Source organism: Microchirus variegatus, assembly GCF_963457635.1.
Source record: "Microchirus variegatus genome assembly, chromosome: 22".
NCBI lineage: Eukaryota > Metazoa > Chordata > Actinopteri > Pleuronectiformes > Soleidae > Microchirus > Microchirus variegatus.
In genome coordinates, this window is record NC_139823.1 from 2,642,018 (window position 1) to 2,663,858 (window position 21,841).

Consider the following 21,841-nt stretch of genomic DNA (forward strand, 5'->3'; position numbering starts at 1 on the left):
AGATAAGTTTTTTTTTGTTGTTGTTGAAATCATCCAATTCTGCTCCATCCCCCGGAAAACATGCTACAGAGGTGAACCAAGTCATTTAAAGCACCCTGCCCCCAAGTGAGTAAAGCCATTTTAGCATGGGGTGAGATGACAATAAGAGAGAAATAATTACAAATGATTTAAAGAAAAAAAAATTGTTCTCAAGACAGATTTAGGCTGTCCTATTGCAATATGTTTTTTTTTTCGTAAATATGTGGAAAGAGTACATTAATACAGTAAAATGTGTTATTTCATATACTTATCTTGGTTTCCCTTTCACTTTTGTTGTTCTGTAGTAGAATAACAGTAACAGGAGACTTGGAGACTTCACAATGGAAAATTCCCTCCCTTAGTATGACTCAGAATGTATTCGCTTCTACTCAACTTTGGAATTTTTTTACTCAGTTCTTTTTGCATAAAATGAGTCATTGTATCAAGTATCAACAATTTTGGTGGACATAAACACAAGTATCATGGTGCTCTATTAGATTGGGGGAAGAGGGGTACCTGTACCCAGCCTTACATAAACTACATTTCGAGCAAATTCTCCACTTCTCCAACAGCAACTTGAGCCTATTTCAGATCAAATAAAATGCTGTGTGATAGTTGCGTTTAAAGAGGGACGCAGTGACAAAACATATCTACTCCAGTGTGACTGAATCAGAAGAAGTCTGAGTGGAAATAAGATCTGGCTTATTTTTAAAGACACAAGTATCAAGTATTTCACCCTGTATCTTTGTGTCAGACAAAATGAATCTATCAAAACCATTTTAAAAGGAACAAATAAATATTAATTCCAATATGCCATAAAACCACTGCAGCGATAACTCAATATTGACGGGGTGAACATTTTTTTTTATGCTTCTCCAGGTATTGTTGTTAGCTTTAACACATCAATCTGAACAAAATAATCAAAAAGTGCCACATATTAAAAGATCTATGCGTTTACTGTATATACAGTCGTAGACACACATAACAATTTCTAATTTTCGATTAGAAATTCTATTAATCATTTCAACTGAAATGTGGTGATTAAAATATGTGCCACTGTTTCCTTTTAATTTATTTATCAGACCCACTACAGCTAAGTTCCTCTGTGGTTGCGCCATGTCTTGCAGTGTGAGGCATTTATGCTCTGGGTTCATTCATAAAAGGTCATAAATACATGCATTCGTAGCTGCAACACACAAACAAATATTTTGAGGGTACAGTTACTTACCCTTGAAAAAGTCAAAATAGTCATTTTAACAAACATGTCAAATTCACAGAAGAGAAGAAAAGAAAAACTCGGGGGAAAGAAATCATAGAAAAATGTACATTCTTCTGAAAAATCTATTAAGTTCCTCAAACCATTTTTTTTTTGGACAGCCTTGACTTTCCCACACCCATAACGTATTACCAACAGCCGCTCCCTGACTGCTCTCTTCAGATGATTGTGACACTGGCTGAGGGTTGAGTGCTCTCCTCGTGGGCATGGCTCTTCAGCAAGTCTTTTATGAATTGCTCCAAAGCAGCAAAGTAGCCCTGACACTGCCAAGTGTCATTGTGTGTTCCCTCTGGAAAGATTGCCAAGCGTTTAGTCCGAGCAGGAGACAGCTCATACAGTTGTTTCATCATAACTGGTGGGATAAGCTGGTCTGAGAGACCAGATACAAACAGCGAGGGCATGCGGCACATCGCCACGTGTCGATAAGAAAGGAACTGATTTCTATAGCACCACAAAGGTAACAAGCGCATGGGCAAGAAGGAGAAGAGTGTTGCTGCCATGTGAGGAATGCTGAGGAAAGTGTTTTCAACAATAACAGCTGCAACACGGTGAGGGTTGACTGATGCCAAGCGCACAGCCACAGCTCCCCCTAGTGAGCGACCAAAGAGTATCACCTTCGTCTTGTCGAGATCAGGACGGGTCATGATGTAGTCCAGTGTAGCCTCTGCATCCAGGTACAACCCATCCTCATTGGGCTCACCGTCGCTCTTTCCATAACCACGATAGTCCACCAGCACTATGTTGGCTTTCAGATTGACCAGCATGAGCAGGGCATTTGGGACTCTGTGGCCAATATTACCAGCATTGCCATGGAAATAAAGAATTGTAGGTGGAGCTGAAGATGTTGGGCTGCTCTGATTGCCGGGGGTGACTCCAGAGGCTGCATCACTTCCGGTGTAACGGAGAAGGATGAGGTTGAGCTTTACACCGTCCTTTGTGCGGATGTACAAGTTCTCATGTGGGATCCCGGTGGGCATGGGAACATACAGACGAGAGGATGAGGGCTGCTCAGGGAAGTAGAGGAGCACATCCTGAAATTTGTAGAGGATGCCTGCCACAGAGGCCAGGATGAGAGCGAGGAGAACAAATCCTCCATACAGGTGGAAGGTGAGAATGAGAGCCAAAAGGGAGACTCGACAGGCACCCCAGGACCAGGAGACCAGAGCCAGAGTACAGCGCTCCATCACTCCCCACAGCCTCCAGGACTTCTCCATGGCTGGGTACAAAGAGAGTCACACAACACACACACTGCAAATAGAGAGGGAGAGAAATGACAGACTGGTGAATGCTTTAGCAAATTTGAGGGGGAAAATGTATTATTTTTTTCTAGGAGAGCCACCAATTAACATTGTTCTTTGTGGGTTTCAGGTTTGTGAAACAGATCAATTTAGTCAGAAGTCTAATCAACACTGTAGATGTACATCCCATACATCTACACTGACATGATCCAATTACAAGTGGTCAGTGCCACGTACAGTACAGGTCTGAGTGCACCCTAAGTGCACCTTGCATCTTGAACGTGACTTCAGATCCTGTAAAAAAAATATATAATAATTTGGAGGACGTTTGAGGGCACATGTGACCACATTCCTTAGATGCATGAATGTAATCCATCCTTGGAGCAGATTAGAGCCCAACTGGTCAGCTGACATCCACAAACCCTCTGCCGTTTCACAGTATTTTTACATTTCTTTCCACCCATATGCTGATTTATTCCTAGTCACCATTGTCATTGCACAATGATAACGATCATAGATAATTTTGTCCCCACAAACAGAAATGGTGACCATGTGTATTAACACACAGTACACAGTAGTCATGGGAGACCAATCCAGGACACATGCTTAAAATGTGAAAATGCATACTTAATGATGTCCACTTGTGATCAGATCAGTCTGAATAGATGTTAATACCAGGTCGGGAGGGTGCAATGCAGTTACAATAAGATGTGAAATGACCATTCAAATTCATTGAACACTGGGTCAATTAAATCAATACCAACACTCTCCACTAAGAAATGTCCATCATTTGTTCAAGGTTCACAACATATTTTTAAGGTAAGTGACTGGTACAGAGTACATGTGACAGCTTCTCTGCCTGTCACATAAATGATATACAAATGACGGCGCTAAAATGTGATCCTGCTCTTTCACATCGAAGCCTTATTAGTAGATTCGGTCAGTTGATACCATACATGCTTCAGTTGATGATCAAGTGCAAGCATTAACTGTGAAATGTAGTAACATACATCACGGACATACACTGTGCAGAGCCTGCAGGAAACACCGCTTATGGGAAAACGTGGTAACAAACTCTGGATACATTTACATTATTATTGCACAAATTAAGTATGTCTTGACCCCACCCTTGCAGACGAGCTAACGTTAGAGCAGGTTTAAAGTTAGCTGGGGATATTTTAACACTCGGGAATTTGTTATTGAATTACCACAAGGCAACTCGAGCTTTGTAGTTCTGACAATAAAAGCAACATACAGCGTATTCTCTTGCTGCGAGTCAGCTCAGAAATAGGCAATGCTAGCCGTGTAGCTCCAGAAAGCTACAGCTATCGGCACTGCTACTATCCACCCAAGACAGCTACTTACTCACCCTTCTCTCATTCTGAGGGCCTCGGCTGCACTTAACAATTTACTCACAGCAAAATAGAGAGACAGTTCAGTCACTGTCGCTCGGCTTTGAAGCAGTCAACTAAATTAAAATGACTGTTAACCGTTGAAAATGCAAAACGAGTGACTGACGCTAGTTGCTACTACCGCCGGCAGTGCTAACTGGTGTAACCTTGCTGAGATCCGTGTTGAGCTAAGCACAATGAAAAGGTTCCGCCTAAAACCAGTAGCGATGGCAGTGGAACACAGCTTTGATACGTGCTTCAAACCCGGAACTACGATTCCATGGAACACCTACTTCAAAGCATACATCCATCCTTACATCTTTCCAAATGTGGAGAAGTTTTGAGCACATGTACATCAACAGAGTATTTGAGTGTTCCCCAATCCGACAGAATCGCCACAATCACACCCAACCTAAGCTATATTCCCTTTGCAGTCTTTCCTCACACATTCATCAATCTTTCTTTTAAATTAGAACATGATATTCAGGCTTAGTGGTTAATCAAATGATTGCGTCAGGAAAAAGGGTCTTAAAGTAGTTTCTACAACACTGTTCATAGAGGTAGTGTGTGTGTGTAATTAAAAGCTTCCTGTTCCAATACTATTTGTCTGACTGCATCCTTGCACTTCGCCAGGAGAGGTCACTCTATCACATGTTATGAGATGAATATGAGAACAATAAAACAATATGATACAATATAACAAAATAAATCATCAGGCAGAGATAACACAATGGTCTACTGACCATGATATGCCATGTTTTGATGTCCTCCAGATGGAGAGAAGGGCAAAATGTACATCTATATAATTATATATTATAAACTGACTATTTAACACTTTTCAAATTAAATCTCCAAAATGAACGCTGCTGTTTGAGTGATTAAATAATATATTATACTTAATAATACTGTCGTTGCTGCAGTGACAACGTATATTTCCCCAGTGTAGGTCAACTTAAAGATCTTATTTTATTATATTATAGATAATGGGCAGTGCTGCATTAAATTGTGCAAATAAGCAGGGAACTGTAGCTATCTATCACCATACATATAGCACAAATACATTTTTATTGTATTAGCAGTATTATTAGTCATATGTCTGTGAAGGTGGCTCTGTGATGGACAGGCAAACTGTCCTGGGTGTACCCCGCCTATCGCCCTATGTCAGCTGAGATTGGCACAGTAGCAGCCGTGACCCTCATGTGGAGGATAAAGAGTCATCCAGGTCATGGGCGTCCTTTAAGTAACTGTTACCCTAACAGAACTCCAGTTGCCTTGGTTTTTCGCACTTAAAGGACTAGTAGAAGTCACATGCCATGTACCATGGACAATGTAAGTGGAAAAGCGGCTTTATATTGTTAATGGTGATGCTCTGCCTTGAGGAGTCACCACTGAGACATCAACCTGCAAAAGTGGGTCAAATTGTAGATATTACAGCTGCAACAGTCCTGGCTGTTTGACAGGAGTGCTGAGAGAAATGTCCCTCAATGAAAGAACAGCAAGCGCAGGCAGTATGTCAACCTGTACCATAGAAATAATTATTTTTGCACACACGCACACGCACACGCACACGCACACGCACACGCACATGCACACGCACAGACACACACCCATCAGTGAATTTGAAGTCTGCATTTATGGACAGCAGTTACAGTATCTGCACCTGGGGAATCAATGGGGATTGATGCCTTGCTCAGGAGCACCCCAGCTCTTGACCACTCCTGGGATTTGAACCAGCATGGACTGCATGGACGAAATATTCTTCTCAGTTCCTGGCATGCAGGCTCTGACAACACAAGAAACAATGATGAGGTTAAAGTATTTGAACTGACTGCTTGTGATTGCCATATTTGGCAGCCGCCTTTCCCATAATCATGTATCACTGAGACAATAAACACCTGACATGGGAAATATAAAGTAAACGGCTTGTTAAATACACATTTTAAATGTGTTAGTATAGTTTTCCCTCTCAGGTGGCCGTTGGTATTTCTCTCGGTAACATCTTGCTCCCAGCATGACCAAGGAGATTATGTGCAGACGACCACAGCTGTTGACCATTCATCTCTGTCCTTGAGGTTTGTTGATTTGATGCTGTGGCATGAAGTCAGCATCAACACATTTACAGACTTACAGGCTAAAATGAAGTCTGGTGTATGCAGAAGAAAGCATTATGGCTAATATCTATAAATAACTGCAATCATGAGATTTTAAGATGGAGTGTTGATATACAGTAGTTCTGTGCTTTTGAAGGCGGTGGTTATAATTTATAATGGCATTTATTTTACATAATGATCAATCCTTATGTTGACACAAAGATGTGGATAAACTGTATATTATGGTAAATGCACCAACAGGAAACACGTAGGTCCACTGGCATATCTGTGTGTAAATTTCACAGTGATGATGATTGTACAGGTAGCATATTTATATTTCAGTGTGTGTGTGGGTGTAAAGCCTTTTTAAAATATTAGATTGTAAAACACTAGTATGTATGGTGGACACACACACACACACACTGCACCCTCTGTTGCTCCACTCCTATATCCCATGACTCAATTACTTGAAATATAGCACTCTAAACAGCTGGACAGCTGGAGGGCCTGGGCTCAATAATACAAAGGCAGAGCTGCAGTAGGACGAGGAATGACTTTGATCACCTGGCTGAAAATATCATATTGTCAGGCCAAGGGACATGCTTATCATTCACCTCATGCCATGCTCAGTGGCTTCCTAGGGACACCAGAGCAGCAGCAGCAGCAGCAGCAGCAGCAGCGTGTAAATCTACAAGGCACCCATGGTGCCCACTGATAAAATGAGAAATTGGAATTGCCTTTCATACAGAAAACTAAGTTATTGATACAAACTGATCCTTCTGTCAATCAATATCTGTTATGGCTAGTGCTGTGACATTGCTCAATGCTTTATATAACTGGTGGCTGGGTTTGTAAGAGGCATAGTTGAACTACCCTTACATAATACAGTAATATATGATTCGGCTTTCATTTGCAAGTCATTGAATGCCATGCACCTGGTGTCAGATGTGGTGTCTATTGCTATAGGATGTCGGACTCTCTGAGTACAGATACATGATATAGGAACAGTGGGAGCAGTTGAAGCTCCTCTGGCTCTGTTAAGGTGTCTGTCAATTCAGCTTAATGAGGCCGTACATCGTATAACCTGAATTAGGTAAGTGAAATAGGCAGAACTGTGAGCATGCAGCAGAAAATGAAAACGGCAGCAGAAAAAAAACCCCGTCGTGAATAATATTTGATTGTTGAGTTTTTTATTTGCATGTCATCAATATAGATAAATCAATAATAGGTGGCACCTATGTCCTGAGCTCTTTGGAGCTGCCCAGCAGCGCAAAGTCATTTTAAAATCGGTGTATTGACGTTACCTAAAATCCATCCATCCATTTTCTACCACATTATCCTCCACAGGAGTGTCGTGGGGGTGCTGTACCAATCTCAGCTGACATAGGGTAATAGGTGGGGTACACCCTGGACAGTTTGCCAGAGTGTCCATATTTACCTAATCCCAATATTTCATGTTTTTGGACTGTGGGAGCAGACTGGAGAAACCCCCCCCCCTAACCGCCCCACACACACAGGGAAAACATGCAAACTCCATGCAAAAGGGCCCCTGTTCCAACCGGGGCTTGAACCTGGGTCTTCTTGCTGCAAAGGCAAGATCGCTAACCAAATCCATAAATAAATGATGATAAAATAAGTCACCTAAAACCACAATCAATAAGACACAACATGAAACAAAGCAACATGTTTAAATCAGGACAGATAAGAGGTATAGGAAGAAGTTGGTTTTGAGGCTGCACAGCCTGAGATGAGCATGACTGACACATTTATTAAATGACCTGACTCTCACTCAGAGTTTTTCTTTTGTAATGTTTCCATGTTTAAATCCATTGAACTTGAATTCTTTTGAACTAGGATTTTTTTTTTCACAATGCATTTTTGCAAACTGTATTATCCTCAACACTTGAACTGCACCGTTCACCTGATATAAATGCTAATCAGGGATATTAAATAAAGTGGCTTACAATTACAGATATAGATTTTATTGCCCCAGAGCCAGAAAGACCTGCATTAAAAAAAGAAAAAAGAAAAAAAAAAGAAAGAGTGCATTATACATTATGCCTGCCAGGAATAAATTGGTTGGAAATTGGTTGGAAATTGCTGTATATAGCAGACAATTAGGAGGAGGCCTCCTGTGGTGAACAGGCAGACATTTAATTTAGGCTACGTTTCCCTCATTTCACTTGCAAATAAACCTTGTGTCACACCGATGATGATATCAATCTCTCCGTTTAATCCACAGGTATTCGCCAGCCACTTTATTAGGTACACCGGCTCAATCACTCAATGCAAATATCTAATCGGCCAATCACATGGCAGCAACTCAATGCAAAGGCATGTAGATTTGGTCAAGACAACCTGGTCCTTCATAGCCTCACACAGGACAACAATAACCCCTAACTTGTCTCTGTTATATTCTCAGCATAATGTGAGAGTGATGAGGTTATCAAAGCCATTATTAAGCTCCTAGTCTTTGCTCTTTACGGTGGTAAAAATAGATAATTAGTGATAATAAGCACATTTGGCCATTGTGCCAAAAATAAAGATGAAATGATGACTTTTAGAGAAGGCTTTCTTTGGCTCTCAAAAGAGGAAAAGCTTCAACGTGGAAGCAATGTTTGCCCGAGCTGTTAAATCAAGTGTGTTATTAATACAAACAAATCCAAGTGCCCCCCTGCACCTATATACTTATTCTTAAGACACAGCATCGACTTCCATTCATTTGGACAGACTAAACAAAATGTTATCCCTTAACCGTGCAGTTAATGCTTAATCTAACCACAATTCAAGGATGACTGGTCCAATAAAGTATCAGAAAAGGTCGTCACACAATTTGAATTGAAAATCCATCACTTACATCTATCATGTCATGGCAGCGTTAAAGAAATACTTGTCCAACCTGCCAACAGCACACTAATTATGTCTTAATTATTATAATCTTTGTTACCACCATTATTCATTCCAGTGATATTTTAACAAGTGCCTTATGCCCAAAGCTTATTCCACTGGGGAAAAAAAACAATACATGTCCTATCTCTGAAGGGCATTTTCTGTTTGAAGGAGCCACAGCCATGAAACAGTGTTAGCAGCAAGCCCTGTTTGAAAAAGCACAATATCAAGGACATGATATAATTACAATGTGTTCAATTTGGCCAGTGGAGACGCCAGTGTCTGCAGAGGAATACTACCCACTGTCCTTGAAAAATCGCAGTCAAGAGGTTTGTAAAGGTGGGCGAAACTGCAGGAATCTGAGTTCATACATGGTCAGGCTGGTAACTGCTATGCCCCGAAAGAGCAAATTCATTCAATTTAGAACAACCTCGGTCACTTTTTGAAGGTCAGTCAAACCAGTTATAAGTGATTGTTACTGTGTGGGAGTGTTGTTTTTGGTGGCCGTCTGTCTGTCTGTTTGTTTGTTTGTTTGTTTGTGCTTCCACACTTGCACTTTACACTACCAATTTGACCAGCAGAGGCCGCCAGAGGCTTGTTTACGTGAATGGGGTGAAGTATACCATCTCTGAGTTGTTTGAGTTGTTTTGGGCTGATACCAGAGGACATGTAGGGTGAATTCAAATTCCTTGCTTAACCCTCAATCTAACCCTCAATCTCAAAAATGTGCGCTCCCTCTAGTGCAAGTGCTGTCCCGATTCTCAGAAAAATTTAGTTGAGGGGCTAGTTTAAGGACTGTATCGCCCTCAATATTGAGATTTTCCGAGACCACCCTTGGGAGGAAGGGCTACCCAGAAGGCATTGCGTGTTTTGACAAAAACATGCAAAGATGGCGCTGAAAGCAGCGAAACGAGTACGCTACAAATGATGAAAACCATTGTATTATCTTAGTTTAGGCCCATATTATGGATTACTGACGTCATTGTTGCGTAACATTTATTTTTATTTTACGATCTTTTGTCAATAGCCGGCCGGTGTGGACAAGCGATCGTTATCTATTACTAGCTATGGTTTACTTTTCAATAAGCCGTCATGTGTGGTAACTGTCAGCTGAATATGTCCGTGGTTGTGGTATTTGTATGAGTATCATCTTATAACTAACTGACAACCTAATACCTTGACTGACAAACGGATCGTAATAAATAATCGTGACGTAAATGTGTTCTTCTTCTTCTTTTTTGGAGTTGACAGACTGGACGCAGCTTTCGCGTTATTCTGCCCCCTACAGTCTGAAGACGTATCTGCATTTAAGGGGTGTCCCATTTCTAAGTGACAAAATAAGATTAAGGGTTGAGCTTGAGGGTTAAGATTGAGGGTTAAGATAGGAATTGGAATTGGCCCTTAGACTCTAGTCACCAATGGAAACAAAGAGGGTTGTGGTCCAGATTAAAGATTACTGTTTTATCCTGTGGGTATGGAAAAGCCATCTTTCATTTCTCATGTAATAAGTGTGTGTATGGACATTTAAAAGTCTGGCTATCCATATGAGGAAAGCATATTAGTAAGTTAAACAAGCTACATTTAAGGATTTGTAACATGTTCAAAAATTAGGATTATCAACAGGATGTCACAAACATTGATGACCTTGGTTTTTAATGGTTTTGTACAAGCACACAGCTTGCATTCCCACTAATCAGCCCTATTTATCATTAATATGGTAATTGCTTCTGATGTTGAGGATTACTGATGTAGATTATTTTTGAAAGACTATTTTGAAACATTAATAAACTTAAAGTTGCAGTGTGTAACCTTTGATATTATTCTGCCTATGAAAGATTAATTAATTCATCTTCTACCACTTTATCCTCCTCATGATGTTTGCGTGCCAATCTCACCTGACACAGGGCGAAAGGCAGTGTTCACGTACACATACTGGTCACCAGTGCATCACACATAGAGACATACAACCATCCACTCACTCTCACGGTCATTTTAGAGTGTCCAATTTGCCTAATCTCCAAATGTGAATGTTTTTGGACAGTGGGAGGCACAGAACCCAGAGAAAACCCACGCACAAAAATGAGCCCTGTCAAGCAGGGTGCATTTGTGTGTGTATATAGCAGCAGGGCAGGCGCTGCCGGAGGCAAGAAGTTTAACCTGTCATATTGCTGAAACAGATCAGGTTTATGGAGGTTGTGAAGGAGGACATGAGGACAGTTGGTATAACAGATGAGGACACAAGGGATAGGGCATGCTGGAGGCAGATGATCCGCTGTGGTGATCGCTAAAGAAGCTGAAATTTGCGGATCTCCATGGTTGCCTCCGTCCATCTTAACATAAAGGTGCAGCAAGGTAATGTTGCCGGATGATCCATCCATCCTCTAATGCTTTATCCTTCACACGAGGGTCACGGGGGGAGCTGTGCCAATCTCAGCTGACATAGGGCGAGAGTTCGCCAGTCCATCACAGGGCCACATAGCTCCACCCACTCTCATACTCACACCTATGGTCAATTTAGAGGGTCTAATTTACCTAATCCCAATATTGCATGTTTTTGGACTGTGGGAGGAAGCACTCACACACAGGGAGAACATGTGAACTCCATGCAGAAAGGCCCTTCAGACCGGGTTGCGAACCTGGGTCTTCTTGCTGCAAAGGTGAGAGTACTAACTAGTGTTGTGTCAGTCAGGAGTGATTCGTTCGAAAGTACGAATCATTTGAGTGAACGAACTGACTGGGATCACTTCATGAACTGATTCGTTCCCTTCTTAGTTCAGTTGAGCTCAGCAGCAATCGTGGCGGCCGGGAGTGGAACTGCCACGTTCTGTGAATCACTCGTGAAGTCGTTCGCCGACGCCGTCACTCACTTGTGAATCGAGTGGGGAGGGAGTGAATAGTAAGAAGAACTGTGTCTGCCGTGCTGCTGTGATTCGTTCGTGCTGTCAGTCACTGACTCAGTCATGATTCGCGAACGGACTGACACAGAGAGATGGTGAACTGTGGCTGAGGACATGAATCTCGTTCGCGTTGTCACTCACTCTATGAACGTACTGCACTCAGAGGTGAGTCACGTAGCAGGGGACTAGGCTCCTGCTCAGCACTGAACGATTCGGTGAACGATTCTTTTGAACGAATGATTTTAATGAGCTGATTCAAGTGATTCAGTATACTCAAATGAACTGCCGATCCCATCACTAGTGCTAACCACTACACCAACTGTGTGGCCCTTGCCAGATGATACGAGCTATACTGAGAAATATAGATAGAGTTGGGTGGAACTGCATCAGCATTGCGTGAACTAATTTGAAAATGGTTTGAATGCCATCTCATTTTGCATTTGTTTATTTAAAAGCTACACACTATAGCTTTGAAATAGACAGCATTTGTAGTACAAATCAGTAGGTCGCCAGTTTTTACACACAACCTCTTCTAATGTTGCATTAAAATGACTTATTAAAAGAAGGAAGGAAATAAGGAAAACTGTAGAACCTCGACAAGATGTGTTGTATTTGTTTTGAATAAATAAATGTTAACATTTGTCTTAAGTTTGCCTTTGTTTGATCACATTATCTTATACAAATTGTATTGTTTTGATATAATTTGTCTTAACCCACTATGCATTGTATCAACTTTTGAATCGAGAATCGTATGAACCGAGAATCGTATGAATCGAATCGGTTAAATAAAGAATTGATTTTCAATCGAATCGTTTGAATCGCGAATCGATTTTGAATCGAATCGTGACCCTAAGGATCGGAATTGAATCGTGAGCCACCCAAAGATTTGCATCCCTACTAAAAAGGTACAAATGCTATCGCTCCAGTGGTACCCTATCAGGGTTTCTCAGTGTGTACCAATCAGTACATTTGTGTACCAGAGATGCAGAAATGTTTCTTTAGAGGTACAAACAAGCAGGTACACATTTTAAAGGTACAGTGCTTCTGCCCTGATAGGGTACAACTGGAGCGACAAAGCACTTGTCCCTTTTTAGGTACAGTCTCGTACTGATTTCTTGGTGTGTAGCATTGTCTTGTTGTGTGTCAGCAGTTCATGTTCGCCACAAATCCTGCAGCAGTGTGTTCCAAATCGCGAGCCAAGTTTGGGATAAGCACACCATTTAGGTGACCTACAGCTCGAGCACCCAGTAAGGACACAGACAATCAAATAAGGTGACTGCCATTTGGGTGCAGAATTATGACAAAAAAGAAAAAGTTACATAATACATGACTGTACAGCAACACAACTAGAGTGAGTGTAAGAAAAGGCAGTAGGGACAGAGACAAGGGAGTAAGAATGATTGAGAGGATGGGTCAACGTACAAATCTATGCAGTGATGTATGTATCTGCCTCCCTGTATATTCCCTTTTCAGTCATATGACCCTGTAGAGACGTCAGTGTAATAGCCGTTGCTCACGGAGCCATTTGATTTAAGGTGGTTCAAAATGTGAATGTAGATAAAATATCATTACCTATCATCCAGTTCTTCCCTAGATTGTTTTTCGCTCCACATTTGGTTCTTTGTCGCTGTCCGATTCAGGTTATCGTGCATGCGTGTATGTGTGCATCCTGATGACAGGGTGTGACACCAGGTTAGTGTAGTTACAGTTTATTTGTCCAACTGTGTGTGCATTTTGTGTGATAGTTCACCACCCAGCAATATATAGAGCAGCAGTTCTTGTGTTTGATTTATCTTCCCCAGGCCTCGGCACCCCAGACTCTGCCTTGGATGATTACAGTGTGTCACTGCGGATACAGCCATGACCCTGCCGTGACCCTATAAAGTAGCCCCACGGCACGATTGGGAGCTTGCAGAATCAGATGATGCCGGCATTGTGGAGCTGATTCATTTGACTGTATAGTTTCAGCATATCATTTATTACCTCATCGTCTCCTTCCTTGAAATGGAGCATCTCAGTGGTGCAATGATTTACAGCTCCGTGTGATCCTAAAGGACTACAAGAGGGATTGATGTTCTTCCGTGGATCATTTCTGAGGGCATTTGCTCAATGGTTACAGCAACAGTTTGCATACTTGAGAGAAAAAGGTGTTGAATGAAATGAATTCATGAAAGTTGAAAATGAAAGCACATTATGCCGGTGCTGTGGAAATCTCAGCTGATGGAACCATAAAACACTGAGGTGCGACAGAAAAAGGCACTTTCACAGGTTTTACACTGTGTCACTGTAGAAACAACCAGTGTTGAATGTATTACTTTTGACCTTTTCCTTAACCTTGCTGAGAAGATCATGACTGCTACAGGGAGAGGAATGAGTGTGGATGGAGCACACAAGGAAGACTGTCTGTGATCTAATATCAAAGCAGCTTTTAGGGAGCAGATAACAGTTGTAAATGTGCAAGTAACACAATTAACGGTGACAAAATCTTTGCATTAAATACAGACCAAGGTTAACTGAATTTGCAATGGCACAAATCCGAAAAAGAAACCCCTGAACACCTGCTAATGAATGGCAACCCTGTGATTGTCTCATTAAGGAAACAAAATTTGAATTTCCAGGAGATGCACAGATGTAAGCTGTGATCAAAGTAGAGCAAGCCACCACAGGGAGAAAGGGGGAGATGTGCACGTGACTGGAAGACTGCAGAGTGCGTCTGCAAAGTCATCTGAGGTCGGTCGGTCGGTCTATGAGATGGGGTAGATGACGCAGAGTGAGGCTTAGGCCGAGTACGGCACGGTGCCACGCAGAGCCAGGCTCACACACAGAGCAACCTTGCATACAAGATTAGTTTAGCGATTGAACCTTGACTTTATTTGCAAAGAAGAAAGCCATACGGAGAATACTAAAGGGAGAGCTCACGTAGATATTTGATAAAATATTTAGTCTACAGTCATACAGCATCTCCTTGAGGTTGTGCATGGTCTGATTTGAAATGTAAACACGCTGAGAAAGTTAACAGTTAAAGGTGAAGTAAGTAGTTTATAGTGACATCTAGAGGAGAGGCTGAAATTTACAACAACAAACTGCTCCTCTGCTCACCCCCTCCCTTCCCTGAGCGCTACGGTATCCTCAGCCGGTCAAATGTCGTCCTCGTCGTCTTTCTCCGTGTCAGCAGATGAGGTTCGAGTATTTATTCAGATGTATAAGTGTGTCTTTTGTACTGGTCTTAGACATGTAAGATAGCGAAATTAATTGATATATTTTTTTTTCATACTGTGTTAGCGTTCTAATGGCTAATAGCGAGCTAGGTGCATGTTCACACAAACTGTCACCGCAATAACTGGTAATGATAGTTATTTCACATAGCCGTTTTCGAGATGGGGTTTGCAGGGAACGTATTTACATTTGCAGAGCCTACGTCCGGTGCCGCTGAGGGCGAACAGACAACGAGAGGGAGGGGGAGAGGGCGAGGACGAGGGACAGCTCTTCGTGGCCGCGGTAGAGCTGTTTATACCTCAGACTTCCTGCTCCGTCAGTGGAGGCGGGACTTCCACTACAAGTAAAGCAACGCTTGATTTGTTCTCTCGGGTTTGTCCTTACAGGCTCGGGTAGGAACATGGCGTCTCACTGCTAACAGTGGCTATGCAACAGCGGCCCGTGACCATGTTATTTTACATGACTTTTTGAACACTACGAAAACGAAACAAAAACTATTATACAGCGACTAAACAATGCAGGAGCACATAATATGTATAAAAAAGTTGATTTTGGTTCATATAAACCCATAAATACTACACAGTGTCCCTTTAAACAGTTAAAGGTGCCATATGTAAGAATGTGGCCAAAAACGGTTACAACATTCAAATTCCAAATACCGAGGTCTTTTAGGTTTCGTTTTCTGACGTAACTGGCAACCCGTGGTTTGCTCGGCAGCTGAGACTCTACTGACTGCAATGATTGGTAGACGGCGGTAGGTGGCGCCACATGCCAAAACATGATTTCAAAACATAAACATGATTTGCAGTCTGCAAAATGTTTTTTTTATGCAAATATTTTGTCTGTACTGTTGTTGTTGGTGAGTTCAGTTTGTTATATGAACATTATTCCTGAGTCTCTGTGACATATTAGGAGGATTTTATGGCCAGTTGCTTTAGATTTATTACATGATGCACCTTTAACAATGTTTAGCACGTAATTTAAGAATTTCATGGCAACGCACTGAATAGGCGATCGACTAATTGCGGCTTGAGTGCTTGATGGCACGCAGACAGACACAACTAGCATGGCATAAAACCTAAATGAGACAGCTGAGAGACAAAGAGGCTGCCAAATAAGCTGTAACGACACACTTACCTAATAAGTCATTTTTGTTGATGTATTGTAACTGCTCTAAGCAATTTCCACAAGAGCTAATTTTTACAATTACACAGTATGACAGTGATGGCATGTGAGAGACAGGTACTGGAACAGAGGACTCTGGTCCAAAGTGATTATACTGTGAGCTGTTTTGCTACAGTGATGTTTATGTGACTTAGAATACTAACACTCCAAACTGAATATATGAGGAGAATTTAAGGAGAGCTGGGGGATTGGAGCAGACCTACGCTGGCTTCCCTCCAGCTCTATCCCAAGAACAGTCTGGGACTGGGTGGCTGTGTGTTGTGAAAACAACCACTCTTACCAGAAGAGTGAGGACTTGACTCCACTCCCACTTCACACTTTCCTATTGAATCTAAGGGCAGAAAAATCCCCGTCACCAGGAGGTACTTTTCTGTCACAGCATGGATCAGTGAGAGGCAAATGCATTAAGGGACGACAGCCTTTACCGTGCTTTATCCTGCCTTCCATGTGGTTTCCTATTAAATTTGCATTAACGTTTGCATAAATTTCAAATCAGATGACTAATTAATGTTCTAATTCACCTGATATCATTAGCTTTGTGTTTGGTGCTGAAGAGCAGCCACTCAAAATCACTTTCATCACTATTATTATTGGCGTTGATGAGAAGATGGAGCGCTGTTGACATGAGTAGGGTGTGAGTGTGTGTGTGTGTGTGTGTGTGTGTGTGTGTGTGTGCCCAGCTCGTTCGGGTGTTGACATCACGGCTGCTCAGTGACAGATACTTTTGGGCCTCAGCTCTCTGCTGGAGTGTGGAGCCTTCATCTCTCTCCTGGAGTTCTTGTAAATCCTGCCTTCTGCTGTTTACACTAGAGCTAAAGCTGATGTTACAGGGGCCCACTCCTTCCATCTGGTCGAAGAAGAACTATGAGTTTGGTTGAGATTACAACAGACTCTATAAATTAACAGCACATACATTAGCTTTATCTCTTAAAACTCTAGAATTAGACATATTATACCCTATTTCTACAAGTTAACCTAGTTTCTTTGTGTCCTAATGAACATGTCTGTGACATGCTTTGGTCAAAATACCTTAAAGCTCACATAGAGTGGTCCTATCGCACATATATGTTAGTTATGGAGGTCTACTTACATATTAACTTGTTTTTATGGTCAAAAACCTCCTAGTTTCTGTAAATGAGCTGATAGAAATCTCTCCTCACTGAAGCTTTCATCAGCCGCGCTGTTACAGACTGAAATCTCACACCCAGAAGACCTGTGTTGTGATTGGCCAGCCAGCGAGAGCTTTCCCAACTGTCTTGTGATTGGCCAAGTGATGTAATTGGCACACCCGCTCTCAGAAGCACAGCTCCCCCCTCTGGAAAAGTGGATGCACTGCTACTCATTATCAAAACATTGTTTTAACAGTGTTTAAAAATAGCTTCTTCACGACTCCCCAACGCAGTCCCTTTTATGACTTTGACCCAGAGTCAGACCCAGAGTCAGAAGACACTGTCGCTCGTGAAACACCTCCACAACTGATGTTATTCTTCTTCTGCGGTTCAATGTACGCAACCGGATGTTCCCGGACTAGTGCCCGGAGCAGGATGATCTGCTGTTCAGGAGAACCGCTGTTTACGTAACCAGAACGGGTTTTTTCAGAGATCTTGCTGAGCCCGAGATTACGATAAAACACAGCGTTCTCAGCAATGGCTTAACTGTTTGTTTTGAACCTTCAGGGCTTCATAAACAAGGTCATGACGCAGATACACACTAAAAACAGTGTTAATTGGAACTTCCGTTCTATGGGCCCTTTAAGGTTGAAGCACCACAGCAGTTCAATCACCCTGTCAAATCAGCCCTATTCAGAACACTCGGTTTTGAGTGCCTGTCTCTTTAAATGCAAATGAGACACAGGAAACTACGTCAGCGTCACTGAGGCTCTGGCAGCTAACAGCAGTTAGCATTTGGAAAAGCCATCATCTGCCGACTTTACCCGGCACATTGCCGTCACATATAAAATGTATCCCCTGGCCAGTAAATCCTCTGATTAAAATGATTAAAAAGTTGATTTTGCATAATATGTCTCCTTTAAACCACCCGTATCATATTATTTAAAAGGTCATTTCAAAGTGGTAAAGACGTATTTGTAGCGTACGGGGTAATTTAAAGCTGATTTACAATTGGATCCAAGGTGTTTAAAGAGTTTAAACCCACTGGGAGACTGAGAACATCTTAGGCCATCAGTGATGCAACATGAGGGTAAGACAGGATGATATATTAAAAACATAGTTAATCACATTATACATCCAACAATGCTTGTACTGTATGCTGTGATTGTGATAATATGGTTCAAATAATCCAGGTTTCCAGCCAACCATTAATAGATTTTATTCCAAGACAAGCAAGTCTCCTCTTTCAGGTATTTGTATTCTGTGGGCTTCTTTACGAGGGTAAAAGCTGCCTCCCCTGAAAGGCACATTTTCCTTTGAAGCCGAAGGCTTGGGCAAACACTCAGATCCAGATTGCGCAATGGGAATATAGGCCAGGAATTCAGGATCACAGATATGGGAAAAGACAGCGTCCTTGAGAAAGTGAGCTGTGTTGATAAGCCGGTGAGGGATTCCTGGAATGAAGGAGGGTCAGTCAATCGATCAGGAGGGTAAAACCCTAAGGCGTAGCAGAGGTAGTGATGGGGGTGGGAGGTTGAACTGAATGATGGTATCTCCATTATTGCTCCAATCCCACTTGATTCCAATGACCAGTTCAGCACTTTGGAAAATTAACATTTATTTCCCCAATCACTGCTCACAAATGCAAGGACCATTTATTATGTACTAAATCCTATTTGTGGCTAATCCTGAACACTTCACATCATTGCTAACTGTACTTTGCAAAGCATTGTTAAAGATGTTTTTTGAAATACTTGCATTTTATTAATTTATCTATGGTTAAAAATCAGTTAACTTTCTCCAGAGATTTCACAGTCATGACCCCTGAATCTTACAGGCCCTTTTTGTTTAACAATTATTCTGTTATTTTGTTGTCTTTAAACTAGGTTTTTAGTTCTCTGTCTGGTTTTCAGTTCCTTTGCTTGATTTAAAACTCATTTTGTTAATTATTTTTAATCAGCATTTGGGAACAAGTGAAACACATGACGGTCTTATAATTAAATCAGATGTCCAGTCAATCGTATATGTAATTTGTATTTGTAGGCTAATGCATAATCCTTGATGCAACACATTGTAAATTAAAATACATATAACCACTTCTTACATCATTTCAGTTACGCTTTAGTTATGCATATATGCTTTATTCACTGTTAGTGAAGCTACTGCAGCTGACATTTAGTTAACCCTTAGTGCTCACATGGCACAGATCTGTGCCGCAGGTGCTCCCATGGCAATTTGCCGTGGGAATCATACTCAACTCCTTATATGGACACTCTGTTGGTGTGTGTTTATACGTCACATATTCAAGCTTTAAAGTCTAATGTGTTGACTCAAAGTTATGATGCATTTTATATCACAGTTTTAGCAGTGAATTGGCAATAATTATAAATATAATTAATAATTATATAAGTAATAATTTGAACTGTGACCTATTTCCAAATTTCTCAAATTCAATCTGAATTTTAAACATTTTGAGTACCTTTTGCTTTGTAGTTGGCGAACATTATTATTTTTTCATCAGACTGCCTAGGTTGTGCTGGACAAAAAGACACTATATGTTGCATATTATTATATACTCTCTTTAAACATAGTAATGGAAAAAAGCAGCCAAAATGCTTTGTGTTGTAAGGGTTAATATTATTTCATCAAACTCCTATTTCTGGTGTTTAAAAAAAAAAAAAAATATATATATATATATATTTAGTAGCTCATACTCAAATCCATAATACATAAATGCATGCCCATACATACATATGATAGCAAACATAAATTTGCAAGTGCAATCCCAACACAGCAATCCCACATGCTCTTGAATGGATCTATAATCCCCCCCCCCCCTCTCGCTCATCCTCTTGTCAATGCGTAACATCCACTCAGGACAGCAGGCCTGAGCTGAGGGTGTTGTCTTCTCCGACCAATCAGAAAAGCTGAATCCGCCTCTTTTTTTCTTCTGACGTCAGCCACATAAAAAGCAAGGAAAGGGAAAGAAGCTGAGGAAAAAGAGGAAGAGTGAGAAAGGTTGATCTTGAGCGAGCGTTTGAGGACGACTCAGGTGAAAGAGATGTGGCAGTAAACGTCACGAAAGACATGCAGACACGACGTCCGCAAGAAGGAAAGAGTGGATAGTGAGGAGGAAGGAAATGTGAACGAGGAACCAAGAGGGGATGAAAGTGATGGAGTGACAGCATGACTTAAAAGAGGTCCAGTTTCTGCTGACAGTGTGTAGGAGGTGAGAAGGTTTTGCAAGTTGCCAAAAATGGTCATGCACGCAGTCGGATGATGTCACCTGTCTCTCTTCTCTCACTCTCTTCTCCTCTGATTGTCAAGGTCCAGTCCATCTTCCACCTCTCTCCTCTTTCCTCTCTCCCTTCATCAGTAATGCTGTCGGGTGGAAACACAGACGCTGCAGTGATGAGACAGTTCTCTCCAGAGTGCAAAACGGCTATTCACAAAAAAGACAGACAATACTTCAAGAACCGTCAATGTCATTGAACATTGCAAATAATACAAAATGTGTTTTATCTATAGCCTCAAACTCGAAATGACCTGGGGGGCCAGTGAACTTCTAGTCTGGTCAGGAGGGACCGGGTCAAGTGAAAAAAGTCCAACAATAGTGATTAGAAATTAAGATTATATTTTGATAATCCATCATGCTGTTGCAATTACAAATATTGAGGATGCCATTGCACAGCATTTCAGAGAAAAAGTGTTTGTTTTGATATACTATAAGCTCACAAGAGTCTAAGCAGGAAGTAACAATTTATTGAATAGCCACTAGGGCACAATACCATTGGTTGTAAAAAAAACAACAACATATTTTTCCAATGTACTTCAGAGACTTTAAAATAGCTTTACACAATTATGTAGTTAAAAATAGTAAGATAATAACATCATTTCTACACGCATACACACACTCAAATGCAGAGGCGATTCTAGAGTCTGTAGGTGCCCAGGGGGCCCTTCCAACCAGTGTTCATCACCATTATGTTATAAATAATCTGACACCAACGAAAAATGTATGACTTCAAAATATTTTTTTTTCAAATGAATGAAATAGCATGGAAAAACCTTAAAATATTATGTAAAATATGAATGTAAAGAACAATAAAATACTGTAAATAGCTTTTAAAAAACTATTTAAACTAAGTAAAAAAGATATGCATTACACTGAAAATAATCCTCTTCATTTTCCAGCTTGCAGAACGATAACTTCACACAGGTTAAAGTGAGGTGGGGCCCCTTTAGGGAGAGATGACATTGAAAATCGCCCATTGTTTTTTAAGGGGGATGGGGAGGCGGCTGGTCACTGCACATTTCAGTAAAAAACAGCCCTCAGGCTCCGAGTGTCGGGGGCCCCCTATCCACTCTGGGCCCCAAGCAGTTGCCTGCCTTGCCTGTTCACAAGCTGCGCCCCTGCTCAAATGTTGTCTAACATGAATATTGGATGAATCACGTCAGCCAGCACTTCCTGTGATAGATCCAGATTTAAGGGGCAGAAATCTGCATTCTTCACACAACCATTCTCTCTCCAT

The 21,841-nt window shown here is 41.4% G+C and overlaps 1 protein-coding gene across 1 annotated transcript; it reads right to left on the bottom strand.

The window, feature by feature from the left end:
* Positions 1-1,452: 1,452 nt before the first annotated feature.
* Positions 1,453-4,025, bottom strand: abhd13 (abhydrolase domain containing 13; the record flags this gene model as incomplete). The annotated part of the gene is made up of 2 exons (XM_083908655.1): positions 3,902-4,025; positions 1,453-2,542 (listed from the first exon to the last, which is right to left on the bottom strand). Exon 2 carries the CDS (start codon positions 2,506-2,508, stop codon positions 1,453-1,455), a length of 1,056 nt encoding a protein of 351 aa, XP_083764781.1. The 5' UTR covers positions 2,509-2,542; positions 3,902-4,025.
* Positions 4,026-21,841: the final 17,816 nt, after the last annotated feature.